General features: G+C 37.3%; 2 protein-coding genes across 2 annotated transcripts in view; both read left to right on the top strand.

Annotated features, from left to right (window-relative positions):
• The window catches only part of LOC128870115 (mucin-2-like), a 30941-nt gene extending 22133 nt beyond the window's left edge, over positions 1-8808 (top strand). The window contains exons 11-15 of the mRNA XM_054112720.1: positions 2228-2602; positions 2669-2905; positions 3742-3978; positions 8065-8439; positions 8506-8808. Coding sequence (XP_053968695.1) covers positions 2228-2602; positions 2669-2905; positions 3742-3978; positions 8065-8439; positions 8506-8808 — 1527 coding nt within the window. The remainder of the gene's footprint in view (positions 1-2227; positions 2603-2668; positions 2906-3741; positions 3979-8064; positions 8440-8505) is intronic.
• An 898-nt stretch (positions 8809-9706) lies between these two features.
• On the top strand, positions 9707-11107 carry LOC128870114 (uncharacterized). The gene has a single exon (XM_054112719.1). The coding sequence runs from the start codon at positions 9707-9709 to the stop codon at positions 11105-11107; it is 1401 nt and encodes a 466-aa protein (XP_053968694.1).
• The last annotated feature ends 7099 nt before the right edge of the window (positions 11108-18206 follow it).

Genomic DNA, 18206 nt, shown 5'->3' with positions numbered 1-18206 from the left:
CGAAACTTTGGCAAAGATCCTTATTCTCTTCTTTTCGGAATGCAAGGAGGTTACACCAAATATCCCTGTTATTTTTGTGAATGGGATAGTCGTGCAAGCAATCACTATGATCGAAAAGAGTGGCCATTGCGAAAGTTTTTCAAAATCGGAAAAAACAATGTTGTTAACATTCAATTAGTAAAAGCTGATAAAATCATATTACCGCCATTGCACTTGAAACTCGGCTTCATGAAGCAGTTTGTGAAACGTCTAGATAAAGACAGTGAAGCTTTTTCACACTTAAAAACGACTTTCCCTAAGCTGAGTGATGCCAAAATTAAAGAAGATATTACATTTCAAATAAAATGAAAGTAGCAAGTAATCGTCTGAAATAAAAACAATTTTTTAATTATTAGAAAATTGATGTGCATATTCCATTTAAATATAACCTATTGTATTATTGTACAATATAAAAAATTTTCCGTTATTGTGCAGGGATATTCGTTGGACCGCAAATTCGCAAAATCATGAAGGATGGAAATTTCACTGAGAAACTGAATCCGGTGGAAAGAAGAGCATGGATGAGTTTCATTTCTCTTTGTGAAAACTTTTTGGAAAAAAAAAGAAGTGACAACTACGTTGCAGTCGTGGATGAATTTTTACGGGCCTACGGAGACATGGGATGTAGAATGTCCATCAAAATTCACTTTTTGCATTCACATTTAGACTTCTTTCCGGAGAACCTTGGAAAATTCAGCGATGAACAAGGGGAAAGGTTTCATCAAGAAATTGCGTCAATTGAAAAACGTTTCCTCGAAAAAAACAAAATACATATGTTGGCGGATTACTGTTGGTAGCTCAAACGCGAGACGAGCGATTCTTCGAAGGTCGGGTAAACATTTTTAGAAAAATTTAGGTATGTAAAATCAACAAAAAAATGTATATAAAAAACAGTATGATTGTTCTTTTTACTCCAAGTCAGAACAACTTCATCCCAATTTTCAAAGTTGACAAAAAATGTACGACCAATACATTGTACACACTGCAATACACATGATGGCCCATATTTTCTATTAACGAAAAACTAGCGTAGTTTACGCAAATCCGATTATTGAAAGTAATACATTAATTTCTTCGTTAATAAATGCACTCAAAGAATATTAACAAACATCTTTAATTTTGTTGTAAAATTATGCAATAAAAAATTGTTAAAATTAAATGATAAAAAAAGCACTTTCTCCAGGTTTAATCAAATAAAATATTGAAAATCTGTGAAAAAATGACTGAGATATCCGTAGATTACCGCGCAAAGTCTGAAAAAACGGTTTTTTTATAAATAAATAAAAATTGGAGGGTACAAAAAATATAACAAAAATATTTTTATGCATTATTCGACCATATAAACAACCTACAGTGTGTAATTTGTCAGGTGTATTTCGTTTTTTTTTTGTAGCACAGTGTAATTTGATATTAACAATTGGCTCATTTCCCCTTCAGAATTTTGTTTTTTTCTTCCTTGAACATCCTTGTGTTTCACTGAATCAATGTGCTGTTTGCTTGAATTTTTTTTTTTTGCAGAAACCAAACAATTGCAATGTGAACAAAATAAGACTGATTTGTCCGACTGAAAAACATTGGAAAATTGGTTTTTTCATATGCACAATAAATTCACCCGGCGTTTCTTTTCTATCTTTTGGCATCTTAACCCAATTTTCAATCAACCGATTACTTCAAATACATGCAATAACTCAGAAGAATATGATGTAACTTACTGCGTTTACTATACATTTCATACTAACACAAGTGACACATAGCACTTGTCGTTGTGCTCTCTTCACAAATCATAGTAACCAATAATTGCGCCAAGCTCATTTCGTGAAAATTTTTGAGTCTCATTTTTATAAACAAATTTGTCGCCTCATTGGAGAAAGCAAATAAATAAATTTTGAAACAGATTCACGCATAAAATGTTATAGATCTGTTCTTTAAACGAAAGTTTAGCTGCGAATTGTTTTTCTTTATGCTTTGGTTAGAAGAATGATTTAAATTTCTTAAAATTAGTCAAAAAATATGCAATCATGCATTTAAAATAGAAATATGCTTTTATGGACGAAACATGCGAAATATGCATGCAATATAAAGATAAAAAAACAACGATATAAAGAAAATTAGAATGCCAGTGGAGCGCACTCCACCGCGTGAACGGAGTATACCGCTATCTACCGTGTAAACAACAAAATCAAATCAGTGCTCAACTTACTCTGATAATAATGTACATGTAGAAACAAGAGAAACTATGGTTAAAATAAGAGATACAACAATACCGCTATCGTGGAGTGATCAATGCAAAACACCAACAGCTAATCATCATCAATTGGAGAGTCCGGCAATAAAGACTGCTTTGGCGCCCTACAACTATCCGCAAGAAACAGCAGTAACATCATGCACGACAGCAACTGGTACTCACTACTCCATTGTCACCACATCAGCAGCAGCTCTAAGTTCAACAACAACTTCATCCACTTCTCCTGAACCAATCCATACACCTTCAACTCTCATTCAAACCGCAACACGTAGTGCTGAATGTAGCGCACCATCTACACTGATCGCATCGTCATCACCAGTAACGCACAATACAAAATGCAAATACAAAACGAAAAAAAAAGACTTTGTGCAATCACATTTAAAGAGAAACCGCGATAAGCAATCGCCAAACAAACTCGAACTCGAAAATAATAACAAAAAACAAAAGAATAAAATGCAAAGCTCTACACAAACAACTCTACAAGAGTATTGGTTAGGCAATCCAGCTTCATCAAATAGGTTCGATCTCTTGGATGTAGAACCAAATATCAATAAGCCAGAAAGCAACCCAATAGAAAAAGATCCAGGTACGCAGCGTGCACAAAAACCGCCACCAATATATGTAGGTACAAAATGTGGAAAATGTATGTACTCTAACAAATGCTTTAAATTCCATGTCAAATACTAAATTTGACATAAAAGTTCTTAGCCGAAACGTAATTAAAATACAACCGAAAGAAACAACACATTATACAAAAATAATAGACCTACTAAAACAAAAAAAAAAAAAATTTTATACATTTAGACCAAAAGAGCAACAAGGGTTTAGAGTATTTTTACGACAGATGCATCACTCGACTCCTATCGAAGACATAAAAAATGAACTTTTTGATCTAGGTCATGAAACAACAAATATTCACAACATACAAATTAAAAACGCTTCAGGAATAAAACAACCTCTGTCACTATTTTCAACTGAACTAAAATTAAACGAAAACACTAAAGACATATACAGTAGAACTCATCTACTCCACTGTAAAATTAGTTTTGAGCCACCGCGTCAAAAAAGAACAATTCCTCAATGTGCAAACTGTCAGAGATACGGACATACAAAAAATTACTGTATGGTAGATCCAGTCCGCGTAAAATGTGCTGGCAAACACAAGACAAATATGTGTAAAATTAAGAACAAAGTGGAAACATACCAAATTAAATGTGCTCATTGTGGCAAAAACCATACTCCATTGTCACCACATCAGCAGCAGCTCTAAGTTCAACAACAACTTCATCCACTTCTCCTGAACCAATCCATTCACCTTCAACTCTCATTCAAACCGCAACACGTAGTGCTGAATGTAGCGCACCATCTACACTGATCGCATCGTCATCACCAGTAACGCACAATACAAAATGCAAATACAAAACGAAAAAAAAGACTTTGTGCAATCACATTTAAAGAGAAACCGCGATAAGCAATCGCCAAACAAACTCGAACTCGAAAATAATAACAAAAAACAAAAGAATAAAATGCAAAGCTCTACACAAAGAACTCTACAAGAGTATTGGTTAGACAATCCAGCTTCATCAAATAGGTTCGATCTCTTGGATGTAGAACCAAATATCAATAAGCCAGAAAGCAACCCAATAGAAAAAGATCCAGGTACGCAGCGTGCACAAAAACCGCCACCAATATATGTAGGTACAAAATGTGGAAAATGTATGTACTCTAACAAATGCTTTAAATTCCATGTCAAATACTAAATTTGACATAAAAGTTCTTAGCCGAAACGTAATTAAAATACAACCGAAAGAAACAACACATTATACAAAAATAATAGACCTACTAAAACAAAAAAAAAAAAAAATTTTATACATTTAGACCAAAAGAGCAACAAGGGTTTAGAGTATTTTTACGACAGATGCATCACTCGACTCCTATCGAAGACATAAAAAATGAACTTTTTGATCTAGGTCATGAAACAACAAATATTCACAACATACAAATTAAAAACGCTTCAGGAATAAAACAACCTCTGTCACTATTTTCAACTGAACTAAAATTAAACGAAAACAATAAAGACATATACAGTAGAACTCATCTACTCCACTGTAAAATTAGTTTTGAGCCACCGCGTCAAAAAAGAACAATTCCTCAATGTGCAAACTGTCAGAGATACGGACATACAAAAAATTACTGTATGGTAGATCCAGTCCGCGTAAAATGTGCTGGCAAACACAAGACAAATATGTGTAAAATTAAGAACAAAGTGGAAACATACCAAATTAAATGTGCTCATTGTGGCAAAAACCATACAGCTAATTATAGAGGCTGTGAAATCTACAAAAAACTCCAAATACAAAGATATCCGACACTACGCAAAAAAGAAATTCACGCTGCACAAGAACAAAGCAATAATGATCATCAACAGAAAAACCTTGGCACAAATACAAATCAAACCCTTATACCAGGCGTTTCTTATGCAAGTTAATTCCAATGATTAATTTTTATTTAAAAAAATAAAATATCTTCAGTCCGAAGATGTTGTTCTTCATTTGAACATTTTATTGGAACTGATCTTATTAATTAATTTTACAATAATGAAACTTAAGAGCTAAAGTGCAATTCAGCAATTTATTTTTTTATTTTTCTTATTTCATATTTTTCAAACAAATACTATCGTGGTTGAAGCATACAATCTTCACTTTGAGCGCAATTATAGTGAAAGTCGCTGGTATGAACCAGAATATATATGTTCCACGTGCTCCATATCACTAAAAAAGTGGAAATCTAGTCAGTGTTTTCAAGATCGTTTGCCATTTTCGAGCCCAATGGTTTGGCATCATCAAGTCATTCACAGACAGGGAAGCCTGCTACTTTTGCCAAACCAACCTCCAAGGTCAGCGCTTCAAAACACGTAACAGTATAAAGTATCCCGAAGTGCTAACTGCTACGAAACCATCTTTAAGAGAAAATGAAAACAAGCTAACTGAAGTAAAAAAAATAGCTGATTCAAGAAGCGGTGATAACAGTTCATCTAATAGTTCACATAATGATGAACCTTTTATCACAGCTGCTCTAGAATCAAAAGAGGGGCATTTTGTTTCGAATTCAGATATGAACGATTTAGTACGTGATCTAGAACTCTCATACAGACATGCTGAGGTTTTGGCATCACGATTAAAACAATGGAATCTTGTAGAAAATGATTTCAAAATAACATTAACAAGGAAAAACTCTGAGCGGACTATTTTCAATAACAATTTTGAAATTGATGGCGAATACCAAAACCTTGCTTATTGTAAAGATGTTGAAAAATTGTTTCAATGCTTTAACACGGAACATCAATCGAAAAATTGGCGATTATTCATCGATGGATCGTGCAGAAGTGAGTATTTCATCGATTTTACGCTTTAAAAAAGAAAGATTTCTCTGTAAACATAAGTCCTGAATTTGAGGTATGGTTTTTGTCAGGTTTAAAAGCTGTGTTATTACACAACGACAACGAATTGCCATCCGTGCCTTTGGCATATGCTACTGATATGAAAGAGACATACGAAACTTTGGCAAAGATCCTTATTCTCTTCTTTTCGGAATGCAAGGAGGTTACACCAAATATCCCTGTTATTTTTGTGAATGGGATAGTCGTGCAAGCAATCACTATGATCGAAAAGAGTGGCCATTGCGAAAGTTTTTCAAAATCGGAAAAAACAATGTTGTTAACATTCAATTAGTAAAAGCTGATAAAATCATATTACCGCCATTGCACTTGAAACTCGGCTACATGAAGCAGTTTGTGAAACGTCTAGATAAAGACAGTGAAGCTTTTTCACACTTAAAAACGACTTTCCCTAAGCTGAGTGATGCCAAAATTAAAGAAGATATTACATTTCAAATAAAATGAAAGTAGCAAGTAATCGTCTGAAATAAAAACAATTTTTTAATTATTAGAAAATTGATGTGCATATTCCATGGAAATATAACCTATTGTATTATTGTACAATATACAAAATTTTCCGTTATTGTGCAGGGATATTCGTTGGACCGCAAATTCGCAAAATCATGAAGGATGGAAATTTCACTGAGAAACTGAATCCGGTGGAAAGAAGAGCATGGATTAGTTTCATTTCTCTTTGTGAAAACTTTTTGGGAAAAAAAAGAAGTGACAACTACGTTGCAGTCGTGGATGAATTTTTACGGGCCTACGGAGACATGGGATGTAGAATGTCCATCAAAATTCACTTTTTGCATTCACATTTAGACTTCTTTCCGGAGAACCTTGGAAAATTCAGCGATGAACAAGGGGAAAGGTTTCATCAAGAAATTGCGTCAATTGAAAAACGTTTCCTCGAAAAAAACAAAATACATATGTTGGCGGATTACTGTTGGTAGCTCAAACGCGAGACGAGCGATTCTTCGAAGGTCGGGTAAACATTTTTAGAAAAATTTAGGTATGTAAAATCAACAAAAAAATGTATATAAAAAACAGTATGATTGTTCTTTTTACTCCAAGTCAGAACAACTTCATCCCAATTTTCAAAGTTGACAAAAAATGTACGACCAATACATTGTACACACTGCAATACACATGATGGCCCATATTTTCTATTAACGAAAAACTAGCGTAGTTTACGCAAATCCGATTATTGAAAGTAATACATTAATTTCTTCGTTAATAAATGCACTCAAAGAATATTAACAAACATCTTTAATTTTGTTGTAAAATTATGCAATAAAAAATTGTTAAAATTAAAAAAATGATAAAAAAGCACTTTCTCCAGGTTTAATCAAATAAAATATTGAAAATCTGTGAAAAAATGACTGAGATATCCGTAGATTACCGCGCAAAGTCTGAAAAAACGGTTTTTTTATAAATAAATAAAAATTGGAGGGTACAAAAAATATAACAAAAATATTTTTATGCATTATTCGACCATATAAACAACATACAGTGTGTAATTTGTCAGGTGTATTTCGTTTTTTTTTGTAGCACAGTGTAATTTGATATTAACAATTGGCTCATTTCCCGTTCAGAATTTGGTTTTTTTCTTCCTTGAACATCCTTGTGTTTGACTGAATCAATGTGCTGTTTGCTTGAATTTTTTTTTTTGCAGAAACCAAACAATTGCAATGTGAACAAAATAAGACTGATTTGTCCGACTGAAAAACATTGGAAAATTGGTTTTTTCATATGCACAATAAATTCACCAGGCGTTTCTTTTCTATCTTTTGGCATCTTAACCCAATTTTCAATCAACCGATTACTTCAAATACATGCAATAACTCAGAAGAATATGATGTAACTTACTGCGTTTACTATACATTTCATACTAACACAAGTGACACATAGCACTTGTCGTTGTGCTCTCTTCACAAATCATAGTAACCAATAATTGCGCCAAGCTCATTTCGTGAAAATTTTTGAGTCTCATTTTTATAAACAAATTTGTCGCCTCATTGGAGAAAGCAAATAAATAAATTTTGAAACAGATTCACGCATAAAATTTTATAGATCTGTTCTTTAAACGAAAGTTTAGCTGCGAATTGTTTTTCTTTATGCTTTGGTTAGAAGAATGATTTAAATTTCTTAAAATTAGTCAAAAAATATGCAATCATGCATTTGAAATAGAAATATGCTTTTATGGACGAAACATGCGAAATATGCATGCAATATAAAAATAAAAAACAACGATATAAAGAAAATTAGAATGCCAGTGGAGGGCACTCCACCGCGTGAACGGAGTATACCGCTATCTACCGTGTAAACAACAAAATCAAATCAGTGCACAACTTACTCTGATAATAATGTACATGTAGAAACAAGAGAAACTATGGTTAAAATAAGAGATACAACAATACCGCTATCGTGGAGTGATCAATGCAAAACACCAACAGCTAATCATCATCAATTGGAGAGTCCGGCAATAAAAACTGCTTTGGCGCCCTACAACTATCCGCAAGAAACAGCAGTAACATCTTGCACGACAGCAACTGGTACTCACTACTCCATTGTCGCCACATCAGCAGCAGCTCTAAGTTCAACAACAACTTCATCCACTTCTCCTGAACCAATCCATACACCTTCAACTCTCATTCAAACCTCAACACGTAGTGCTGAATGTAGCGCACCGTCTACACTGATCGCATCGTCATCACCAGTAACGCACAATACAAAATGCAAATACAAAACGAAAAAAAAAGACTTTGTGCAATCACATTTAAAGAGAAACCGCGATAAGCAATCGCCAAACAAACTCGAACTCGAAAATAATAACAAAAAACAAAAGAATAAAATGCAAAGCTCTACACAAACAACTCTACAAGAGTATTGGTTAGGCAATCCAGCTTCATCAAATAGGTTCGATCTCTTGGATGTAGAACCAAATATCAATAAGCCAGAAAGCAACCCAATAGAAAAAGATCCAGGTACGCAGCGTGCACAAAAACCGCCACCAATATATGTAGGTACAAAATGTGGAAAATGTATGGACTCTAACAAATGCTTTAAATTCCATGTCAAATACTAAATTTGACATAAAAAAAAGAGGTTGTCTGTAAAGTCGGTTTACTGACGATAGTTTAACGTGATAACGTCATAAGAAAATACTGATTGAATGGTTGCATTTTTCAAAAGAAAATTTTAATTTTATTTGTTTGATAGATATTTTGTATGGATATAGAGAATGAGTTAACATTAACATAACATAATATACTTTAACATAACATAACATAACATAACACAACATCCGTGTGGAGTTGTCTGTCTGTCTCCCATCGGACGCGTCCCCAGGTGGCGGATCGAGGAAGGCTCGGCATCATGCAGGGTAAGTGGGAAATAAAATACCACTCGCGGACCAAAACAGACAATTACCGGCTTGGAGGTGCGGATAGTTCTACTATCACCAAGCTAGGGTATGAGGGCTAGCAACCTACTTACCCAAAAGCTAAAACCCAGAAGCGTCTGCCTCAGATTGAGCGGCTCCCTGGTCAGCGTCTGTTCTCCATGTAAGGAGCGGCTGTACTAATCGCGTAATGCGAAATAGCTGGGGCTATGAGCCTCTGTTACCTGAGTATGCGGAGTGGAATCTTGCAAAAATGGCTTTCAGAAGGGTTCATGACCTCTTCCGCCTCGTTAAAACCTGGCAGGTCTCACAAAGCGCTCAAAGCGCGTAGTCTTAAATGACCACGTAGGTTGGGTTGAGATTACTCCCCATTAATTCCGGCTTGAAGTCTGGCACTGAACACTGGACCCCATAAGGGCCAGTGTCAACCCTCGCATGGCCTCCCTGTTTACAAAGATAACCATGGGACTTACGGTAACTACGTACACGCGCTGAGATAGCGGCTGTGAGTTGGGGCCCATACAGCAAGGACAACAAAAACATAAATAAAAACAAAAACAACGATGAAAACAGCACTGCCAAGATGGCAACAGGAGAAGCTATGGAGGCTTTCAGGAGGAGTTCCGTTATTGCAAGGACCCCTCCACAAGCAGCAGCAACAAGAGACAACACAACGGAGAGCAGCCTGCCAACAACGGCTACCCAGCGGCGGACAGATGTATCAACACTGGAGATGAAAGGTCGAGAAGGCACGCCCGGGACGCCGACAACCCATATCATCAAAAAAGTCACTGACGCTCCCAAGCCGCAGCAAAACCCTACTTCCTGCAGCACTGATGCAAAACAAAGCAGGCAATGTGAATTGATCGACATCCTTGGAAAAGAAATTGATGCACTTATTCAATACGTGGAATCACGCCGTAATGTCCACGGTGACATAAGAAGAGTGTGCAGTATTATCAAAAGAGCTCACACAGACGTTCTCATTGAAACGGATTCAATGGGACGTTGCATAAGAAAATTGTCTACCTCTAAACAGGTGCAAATTGTTTCGACAGCAGGGAAAAACACTCCTCAGACGGCTGAGAGAACTAGAGCCAAAGAAAGCCCAAGAGCTGCAACCCAGATTGCAACAAAGTCTCCAGTTGCTAAAAAGAGGAAAAGCGACTCTGATTCTTCCCGGCCACAAACTGTAAATCAACCCATGCAGAGGGAAGAGTGGAAAAAGGTAGAGAAGAAAAAGAAATCGCTGAAAAACAGAAAAGGCACCATCAGGCCAATGTCGGACGCCATTATTATCGAGAAAAAGGCGGGCGGTACATCATATGCGGATATGCTGCGAGCAGTAAAGCACAGCGAAGAACTGAAGGACCTTAGCGAAAAAGTTAAGACGATGCGACCTACAAAAAAAGGTGGCCTTCTTATAGAATTTAAAAGGAGCAAGGATGTTGAGGCCAGTAGTTACCAAATGGCTATTGAAAAAGCGCTGGACGGTGTAGCGTCGGTGAACCTGAAGACGCATACAGTCACAATCCAATGTAAAGGTCTTATCACTGACCTGAACACGGAGGAGGAGCTACTTGAAGCGATTACTCAGCAGGCGCAGGTGAAAAATCTAAAGATGTCGGCGATACGAAGAACACGCACCATTCCAGGAGGTACACAGTCAATGTATTTATCGTTGCGTGCAGATGATGCCAAAAAGGTGCTGGAGCTAGGACATCTCAAAGTAGGATGGGTAAGATGTCGAGTAACAGAAGTTACATCACCGAGACGGTGCTACAGATGCTGGGCATACGATCACGTAGCAACCGCGTGTAAAGAACCCGATCGCACCAAATTGTGCAGACGATGTGGAAAAGAAGGCCACCAAGCAGCAAGCTGCAAAAACGATGAAAAATGTGCGCTGTGTACCGGAGCACATGCAGCTGGCAGCGCAAAGTGCCCGCGCTACCAAGAGGCGGTGCGTCTTAGAAAAACATGAAAGTTCTTCAGCTTAACGCAAACCATTGCCAAGCAGCTCAGGACCTGCTATGGCAGACTGTAGCAGAACAAAGCATTGACATAGTTCTACTTTCTGAACCATTTGAAAACATTGACACTCACAATTGGCTTGCTGATAGTAACATGGGAGCGGCGGTTTGGCTGGTGGGCAATAAAACTCCCCAGTGTAAAATGTCGACAGTCCGCAACGGATTTACATGGATAAAAACGGACGATGTGTTCTATGTCAGTTGCTATGCACCACCACGATGGTCTATACAGGAGTTCGAGCAAATGATGCTAGAGCTGGAACTTGAATTAAGGGGAAAGAGGCCGATCCTGCTTGCAGGAGACTTCAACGCTTGGTCAAGAACTTGGGGCAGTACACATACCAATCAGAGGGGTCGGCTGGTTGAGAACACCGTCGCAGCGCTCGACCTTGTTCTTCTGAACACTCCTGGCGTATATACGTGCGACTGCAAAAAGGGAAACTCCATCATTGATCTTGCCTTTGCGGACCGGCTAACTGCGAATACAACCATCTGGACGGTAGATAAGGCCATCCATTCGCATAGCGACCATCTGGCTATTATGATACAAACGTACAGCATAGTACGTAGATACAAAACGAGTGTCCGCAAATGGAAAAAATCAGCTTTCAACACTGAAACTTTTAAAAATGCTTGGGAAAGTGTTCATATTGACGGAGTTAATGCAGAAATTCTGGCGGAACAAATTGCCTCTCAAATGGAAGCTTCCTGTGACGCAACCATGCCCAGGTGCGGAGTCGGTAGGCACAAACAAGCAGTCTACTGGTGGACCGATGAAATTGCATCAATCCGGAGGAAATGCCTAATGGCAAGAAGAAAGGCACAAAGAGCACGGCGCCGATCATCGTATGAAGATCTTTATGCATCCTATAAGGCTCGTAAACGCGATCTGAAGTTAGCAATCCAGCAAAGCAAAATCAGAAGTTTTAGAGAAATGGTAGACGCGGCAAATGTAGATCCATGGGGCTTAGCGTATAAAACTGTCATGCGGAAAGTGAAGGGACCGCAATCATCTCAACCAACGTGCCCACGGCTATTACAACAAGTGGTTGTAACGCTCTTTCCGCCGCAGAAAGACAGTGATAACTCAGCGGACAACTACGAGTTAGAGCCGAATATACCTTCAGTAACAACAGATGAAGTGCTAGGTACACTGAACCGCATTAAAGACAGAAAGGTCCCAGGACCAGATGGTATACCTAATGCTGCCTTTAAGACAGCTGTACAGACGAAACCACACCTTTTTGCGAGCTTGTACGAAAGTTGTCTTAGAGAGGGAACTTTCCCAAATAGATGGAAGATTCAACGACTTGTGCTGCTCCTCAAACCAGGAAAGCAACCTGATGAACCATCAGCGTACAGACCGCTGTGCATGCTCGATACGGTAGGAAAAGTATTCGAACGTATCATATGCGACCGACTACAAGCCTATCTCGAATGCCCATCTGGTCTATCGGACAATCAGTATGGTTTTCGAAGAGCGAGGTCAACGGTAGATGCAACCAGGACGGTGACAGACATTGCGCACGAAGCAATCAGCGGTGGGCACTTGCATATGAAGTACTGCGCTATCATCACATTGGACATCAAAAACGCGTTCAACTCTGCAAAGTGGAGCAATATTTTAATGTCTCTCAAAGAACTAAGAGTACCGGGTTATCTACTGTGCATAATCCGTAGCTACTTCACCAACAGAATTCTGCAATACGATACAGACGGTGGCCAAAAAACATATCAAATCACTGGCGGGGTCCCCCAAGGATCTGTCCTTGGTCCAACACTATGGAATGTCATGTACGACGGGGTCCTCAAACTAAAACTACCAGACGGTGCTACTATCGTAGGCTATGCAGATGATATTGCGCTTGTAGTTACGGATAGAAATATAGACCACCTGGAAGCAAAAAGCAATGACGCAGCAGCAAGGGTAAGGCTATGGTTGGCAAAATCCGGATTGGAATTGGCAGCCCAAAAAACCGAGGCGGTACTCATCAGTGGGCGGAGAAAAAAGGAGGAAATAAAAGTACGTATCGGCACCCATGAAATATCCTCTAAGGCGTCGATAAAGTATCTTGGCGTGATAATAGACAGGCGACTTAGCTACAAGCAGCACCTATCTGCAGTAAGCGCAAGAGCTGATGCCATCAATGGAGCGCTAACACGAATGTTGCCTAATATTGGTGGCCCGCAAGGCAGCAGAAGGCGTGTCTTATCGACAGTGGTAGACTCCGTACTCTTTTACGCTGCCCCGATATGGGCAGGAGCTAAATCGTCCAGCATACATTATGCAGCACAGGTACTTCGCCGAAGTGCAATAAGGGTAGCTTGTGGCTACAGAACGGTCTCGAGAGACGCGATAGGCGTAATCGCGAGCAAACTACCAGCTGACATTCAGGCAAAGGAATTGAGCCGTCTCTATGGCAGGCGACGGGCTAAGCTGTCATTAGAAGAAAAAGCTGAAGAGAGACTTCATTCGATAGAAGAATGGCAAATCAGATGGGATTCGTCAACTAACGGACGTTGGACTCATAGGCTTATCTTAAATATTAGCCAATGGGTGACCAGGAAACACGGAGACGTTGACTATTATCTCACTCAAACACTGAGTGGTCACGGTTGTTTTTTGGAGTACCTCCATCGGTTTAATCTGGAGGACACCCCATTCTGCCCAAACTGCAACAACGCGATAGAAAATGCGGAACACGTATTCTTCTACTGCGATCGTTTCAGAGAGGAGCGCCTAACGCTTGAAGCATTTCTGGGTGGACAGCTGTGCCCGGAAAATCTGATCACCAAGATGCTCGCATCAAATGCTTGGTGGAATGCAGTGACAAATTTTGCAACAATGATAGGGCTATATCTTCAACGCGCAGAGTGGCAACGCAACATGCAGCGAAGAATTCACCAGCAGCTTTTGACCGGAGGTAGACTGCCTACGAACTGACGACAAATCACAGACGCCTGAGCTTAGTGCTCAAGACGGTATCAGACTACGACATGTCGGTAATACTTACGACACCTTTTCCGATGTTCCATTTGCTGCAGCACCACTTGTGATGTGAAAGCAATGGATATTATCGATAGCGTATAACCTCCATACGCCCATGAAAGAGGAACCTGGACGCAGGTACCTGTTGTGTCAATAGACATACACGCGGCTCCACCTTGACGTAATGTTACCACCGTATCCGGGTGGAACTCAGCCGATAAGGAGGGTTGTTATAGTGTTAGTGGGAGCATGCCCCACATACCACTGGTGCGACGGCACCTGTGATGATGTTTCTGACATTTTGATTTTAACCTCCCTAAAAAAAAAAAAAAACAAAAAAAAAAAAACATAACACAACATAACATAACATAACATAACATAACATAACATAACATAACATAACATAACATAACATAACATAACATAACATAACATAACATAACATAACATAACATAACATAACATAACATAACATAACATAACATAACATAACATAACATAACATAACATAACATAACATAACATAACATAACATAACATAACATAACATAACATAACATAACATAACATAACATAACATAACATAACATAACATAACATAACATAACATAACATAACATAACATAACATAACATAACATAACATAACATAACATAACATAACATAACATAACATAACATAACATAACATAACATAACATAACATAACATAACATAACATAACATAACATAACATAACATAACATAACATAACATAACATAACATAACATAACATAACATAACATAACATAACATAACATAACATAACATAACATAACATAACATAACATAACATAACATAACATAACATAACATAACATAACATAACATAACATAACATAACATAACATAACATAACATAACATAACATAACATAACATAACATAACATAACATAACATAACATAACATAACATAACATAACATAACATAACATAACATAACATAACATAACATAACATAACATAACATAACATAACATAACATAACATAACATAACATAACATAACATAACATAACATAACATAACATAACATAACATAACATTACATAACATAACATAACATAACATAACATAACATAACATAACAACTTACCCCGTATTAAAGCACTTATCAACAGCTTTCATTTGATACCCATATTGTACATACACAACCAAAGGTTACCCGGGTCCGCGTTTTGACCTATATCTCGAGACCCCAGTCACGGAGCGGCATGAAAAATACTCTGTACTAAAGCATTCACCAACAGCTTCAACATATATACAACATACATATATACGCTCACTTAAGTAGGAGAGAGCAAGATGTCGAACGTTGCCGTTCGTTTGCTTTGCTTGCTTTGTCGTTCGTTCCGTGCTTTCGCTTGCAGTTTATTCAATGCAATGAGCAAGGTAACGACAAATGAGCAAGGTAACGGCAATGAGCAAGGTAACGGCAATGAGCAAGGTAACTACATATGAGCAAGGTAACACTAAAGAGCAAGGTAACACTAAAGAGCAAGGTAACACTAAAGAGCAAGGTAACACTAAAGAGCAAGGTAACACTAATGAGCAAGGTAACTACATATGAGCAAGGTAACACTAATGAGCAAGGTAACGACACATTTTTTCGTGCGTGGAGCCTGTTAAATCGAATTATAAGACGTTATCACGATACAACCGAAAGAAACAACACATTATACAAAAATAATAGACCTACTAAAACAAAAAACAAAAAAAATGTTATACATTTAGGCCAAAAGAGCAACAAGGGTTTAGAGTATTTTTACGACAGATGCATCACTCGACTCCTATCGAAGACATAAAAAATGAACTTTTTGATCTAGGTCATGAAACAACAAATATTCACAACATACAAATTAAAAACGCTTCAGGAATAAAACAACCTCTGTCACTATTTTCAACTGAACTAAAATTAATCGAAAACAATAAAGACATATACAGTAGAACTCATCTACTCCACTGTAAAATTAGTTTTGAGCCACCGCGTCAAAAAAGAACAATTCCTCAATGTGCAAACTGTCAGAGATACGGACATACAAAAAATTACTGTATGGTAGATCCAGTCCGCGTAAAATGTGCTGGCAAACACAAGACAAATATGTGTAAAATTAAGAACAAAGTGGAAACATACCAAATTAAATGTGCTCATTGTGGCAAAAACCATACAGCTAATTATAGAGGCTGTGAAATCTACAAAAAACTCCAAATACAAAGATATCCGACACTACGCAAAAAAGAAATTCACGCTGCACAAGAACAAAGCAATAATGATCATCAACAGAAAAACCTTGGCACAAATACAAATCAAACCCTTATACCAGGCGTTTCTTATGCAAGTTAATTCCAATGATTAATTTTTATTTAAAAAAATAAAATATCTTCAGTCCGAAGGTGTTGTTCTTCATTTGAACATTTTATTGGAACTGATCTTATTAATTAATTTTACAATAATGAAACTTAAGAGCTAAAGTGCAATTCAGCAATTTATTTTTTTATTTTTCTTATTTCATATTTTTCAAACAAATACTATCGTGGTTGAAGCATACAATCTTCACTTTGAGCGCAATTATAGTGAAAGTCGCTGGTATGAACCAGAATATATATGTTCCACGTGCTCCATATCACTAAAAAAGTGGAAATCTAGTCAGTGTTTTCAAGATCGTTTGCCATTTTCGAGCCCAATGGTTTGGCATCATCAAGTCATTCACAGACAGGGAAGCCTGCTACTTTTGCCAAACCAACCTCCAAGGTCAGCGCTTCAAAACACGTAACAGTATAAAGTATCCCGAAGTGCTAACTGCTACGAAACCATCTTTAAGAGAAAATGAAAACAAGCTAACTGAAGTAAAAAAAATTGCTGATTCAAGAAGCGGTGATAACAGTTCATCTAATAGTTCACATAATGATGAACCTTTTATCACAGCTGCGTTAGAATCAAAAGAGGGGCATTTTGTTTCGAATTCAGATATGAACGATTTAGTACGTGATCTAGAACTCTCATACAGACATGCTGAGGTTTTGGCATCACGATTAAAACAATGGAATCTTGTAGAAAATGATTTCAAAATAACATTAACAAGGAAAAACTCTGAGCAGACTATTTTCAATAACAATTTTGAAATTGATGGCGAATACCAAAACCTTGCTTATTGAAAAGATGTTGAAAAATTGTTTCAATGCTTTAACACGGAAGATCAATCGAAAAATTGGCGATTATTCATCGATGGATCGTGCAAAAGTGAGTATTTCATCGATTTTACGCTTTAAAAAAGAAAGATTTCTCTGTAAACATAAGTCCTGAATTTGATGTATGCTTTTTGTCAGGTTTAAAAGCTGTGTTATTACACAACGACAACGAGTTGCCATCCGTGCCTTTGGCATATGCTACTGATATGAAAGAGACATACGAAACTTTGGCAAAGATCCTTATTCTCTTCTTTTCGGAATGCAAGGAGGTTACACCAAATATCCCTGTTATTTTTGTGAATGGGATAGTCGTGCAAGCAATCACTATGATCGAAAAGAGTGGCCATTGCGAAAGTTTTTCAAAATCGGAAAAAACAATGTTGTTAACATTCAATTAGTAAAAGCTGATAAAATCATATTACCGCCATTGCACTTGAAACTCGGCTACATGAAGCAGTTTGTGAAACGTCTAGATAAAGACAGTGAAGCTTTTTCACACTTAAAAACGACTTTCCCTAAGCTGAGTGATGCCAAAATTAAAGAAGATATTACATTTCAAATAAAATGAAAGTAGCAAGTAATCGTCTGAAATAAAAACAATTTTTTAATTATTAGAAAATTGATGTGCATATTCCATGGAAATATAACCTATTGTATTATTGTACAATATAAAAAATTTTCCGTTATTGTGCAGGGATATTCGTTGGACCGCAAATTCGCAAAATCATGAAGGATGGAAATTTCACTGAGAAACTGAATCCGGTGGAAAGAAGAGCATGGATGAGTTTCATTTCTCTTTGTGAAAACTTTTTGGAAAAAAAAAGAAGTGACAA

This window comes from Anastrepha ludens, chromosome X (genome assembly GCF_028408465.1).
Source record: "Anastrepha ludens isolate Willacy chromosome X, idAnaLude1.1, whole genome shotgun sequence".
NCBI classification, from domain to species: Eukaryota; Metazoa; Arthropoda; class Insecta; order Diptera; family Tephritidae; genus Anastrepha; species Anastrepha ludens.
Note: the sequence above shows the minus strand (reverse complement) of the source record. Positions and strands in the feature narration are given on the sequence as shown.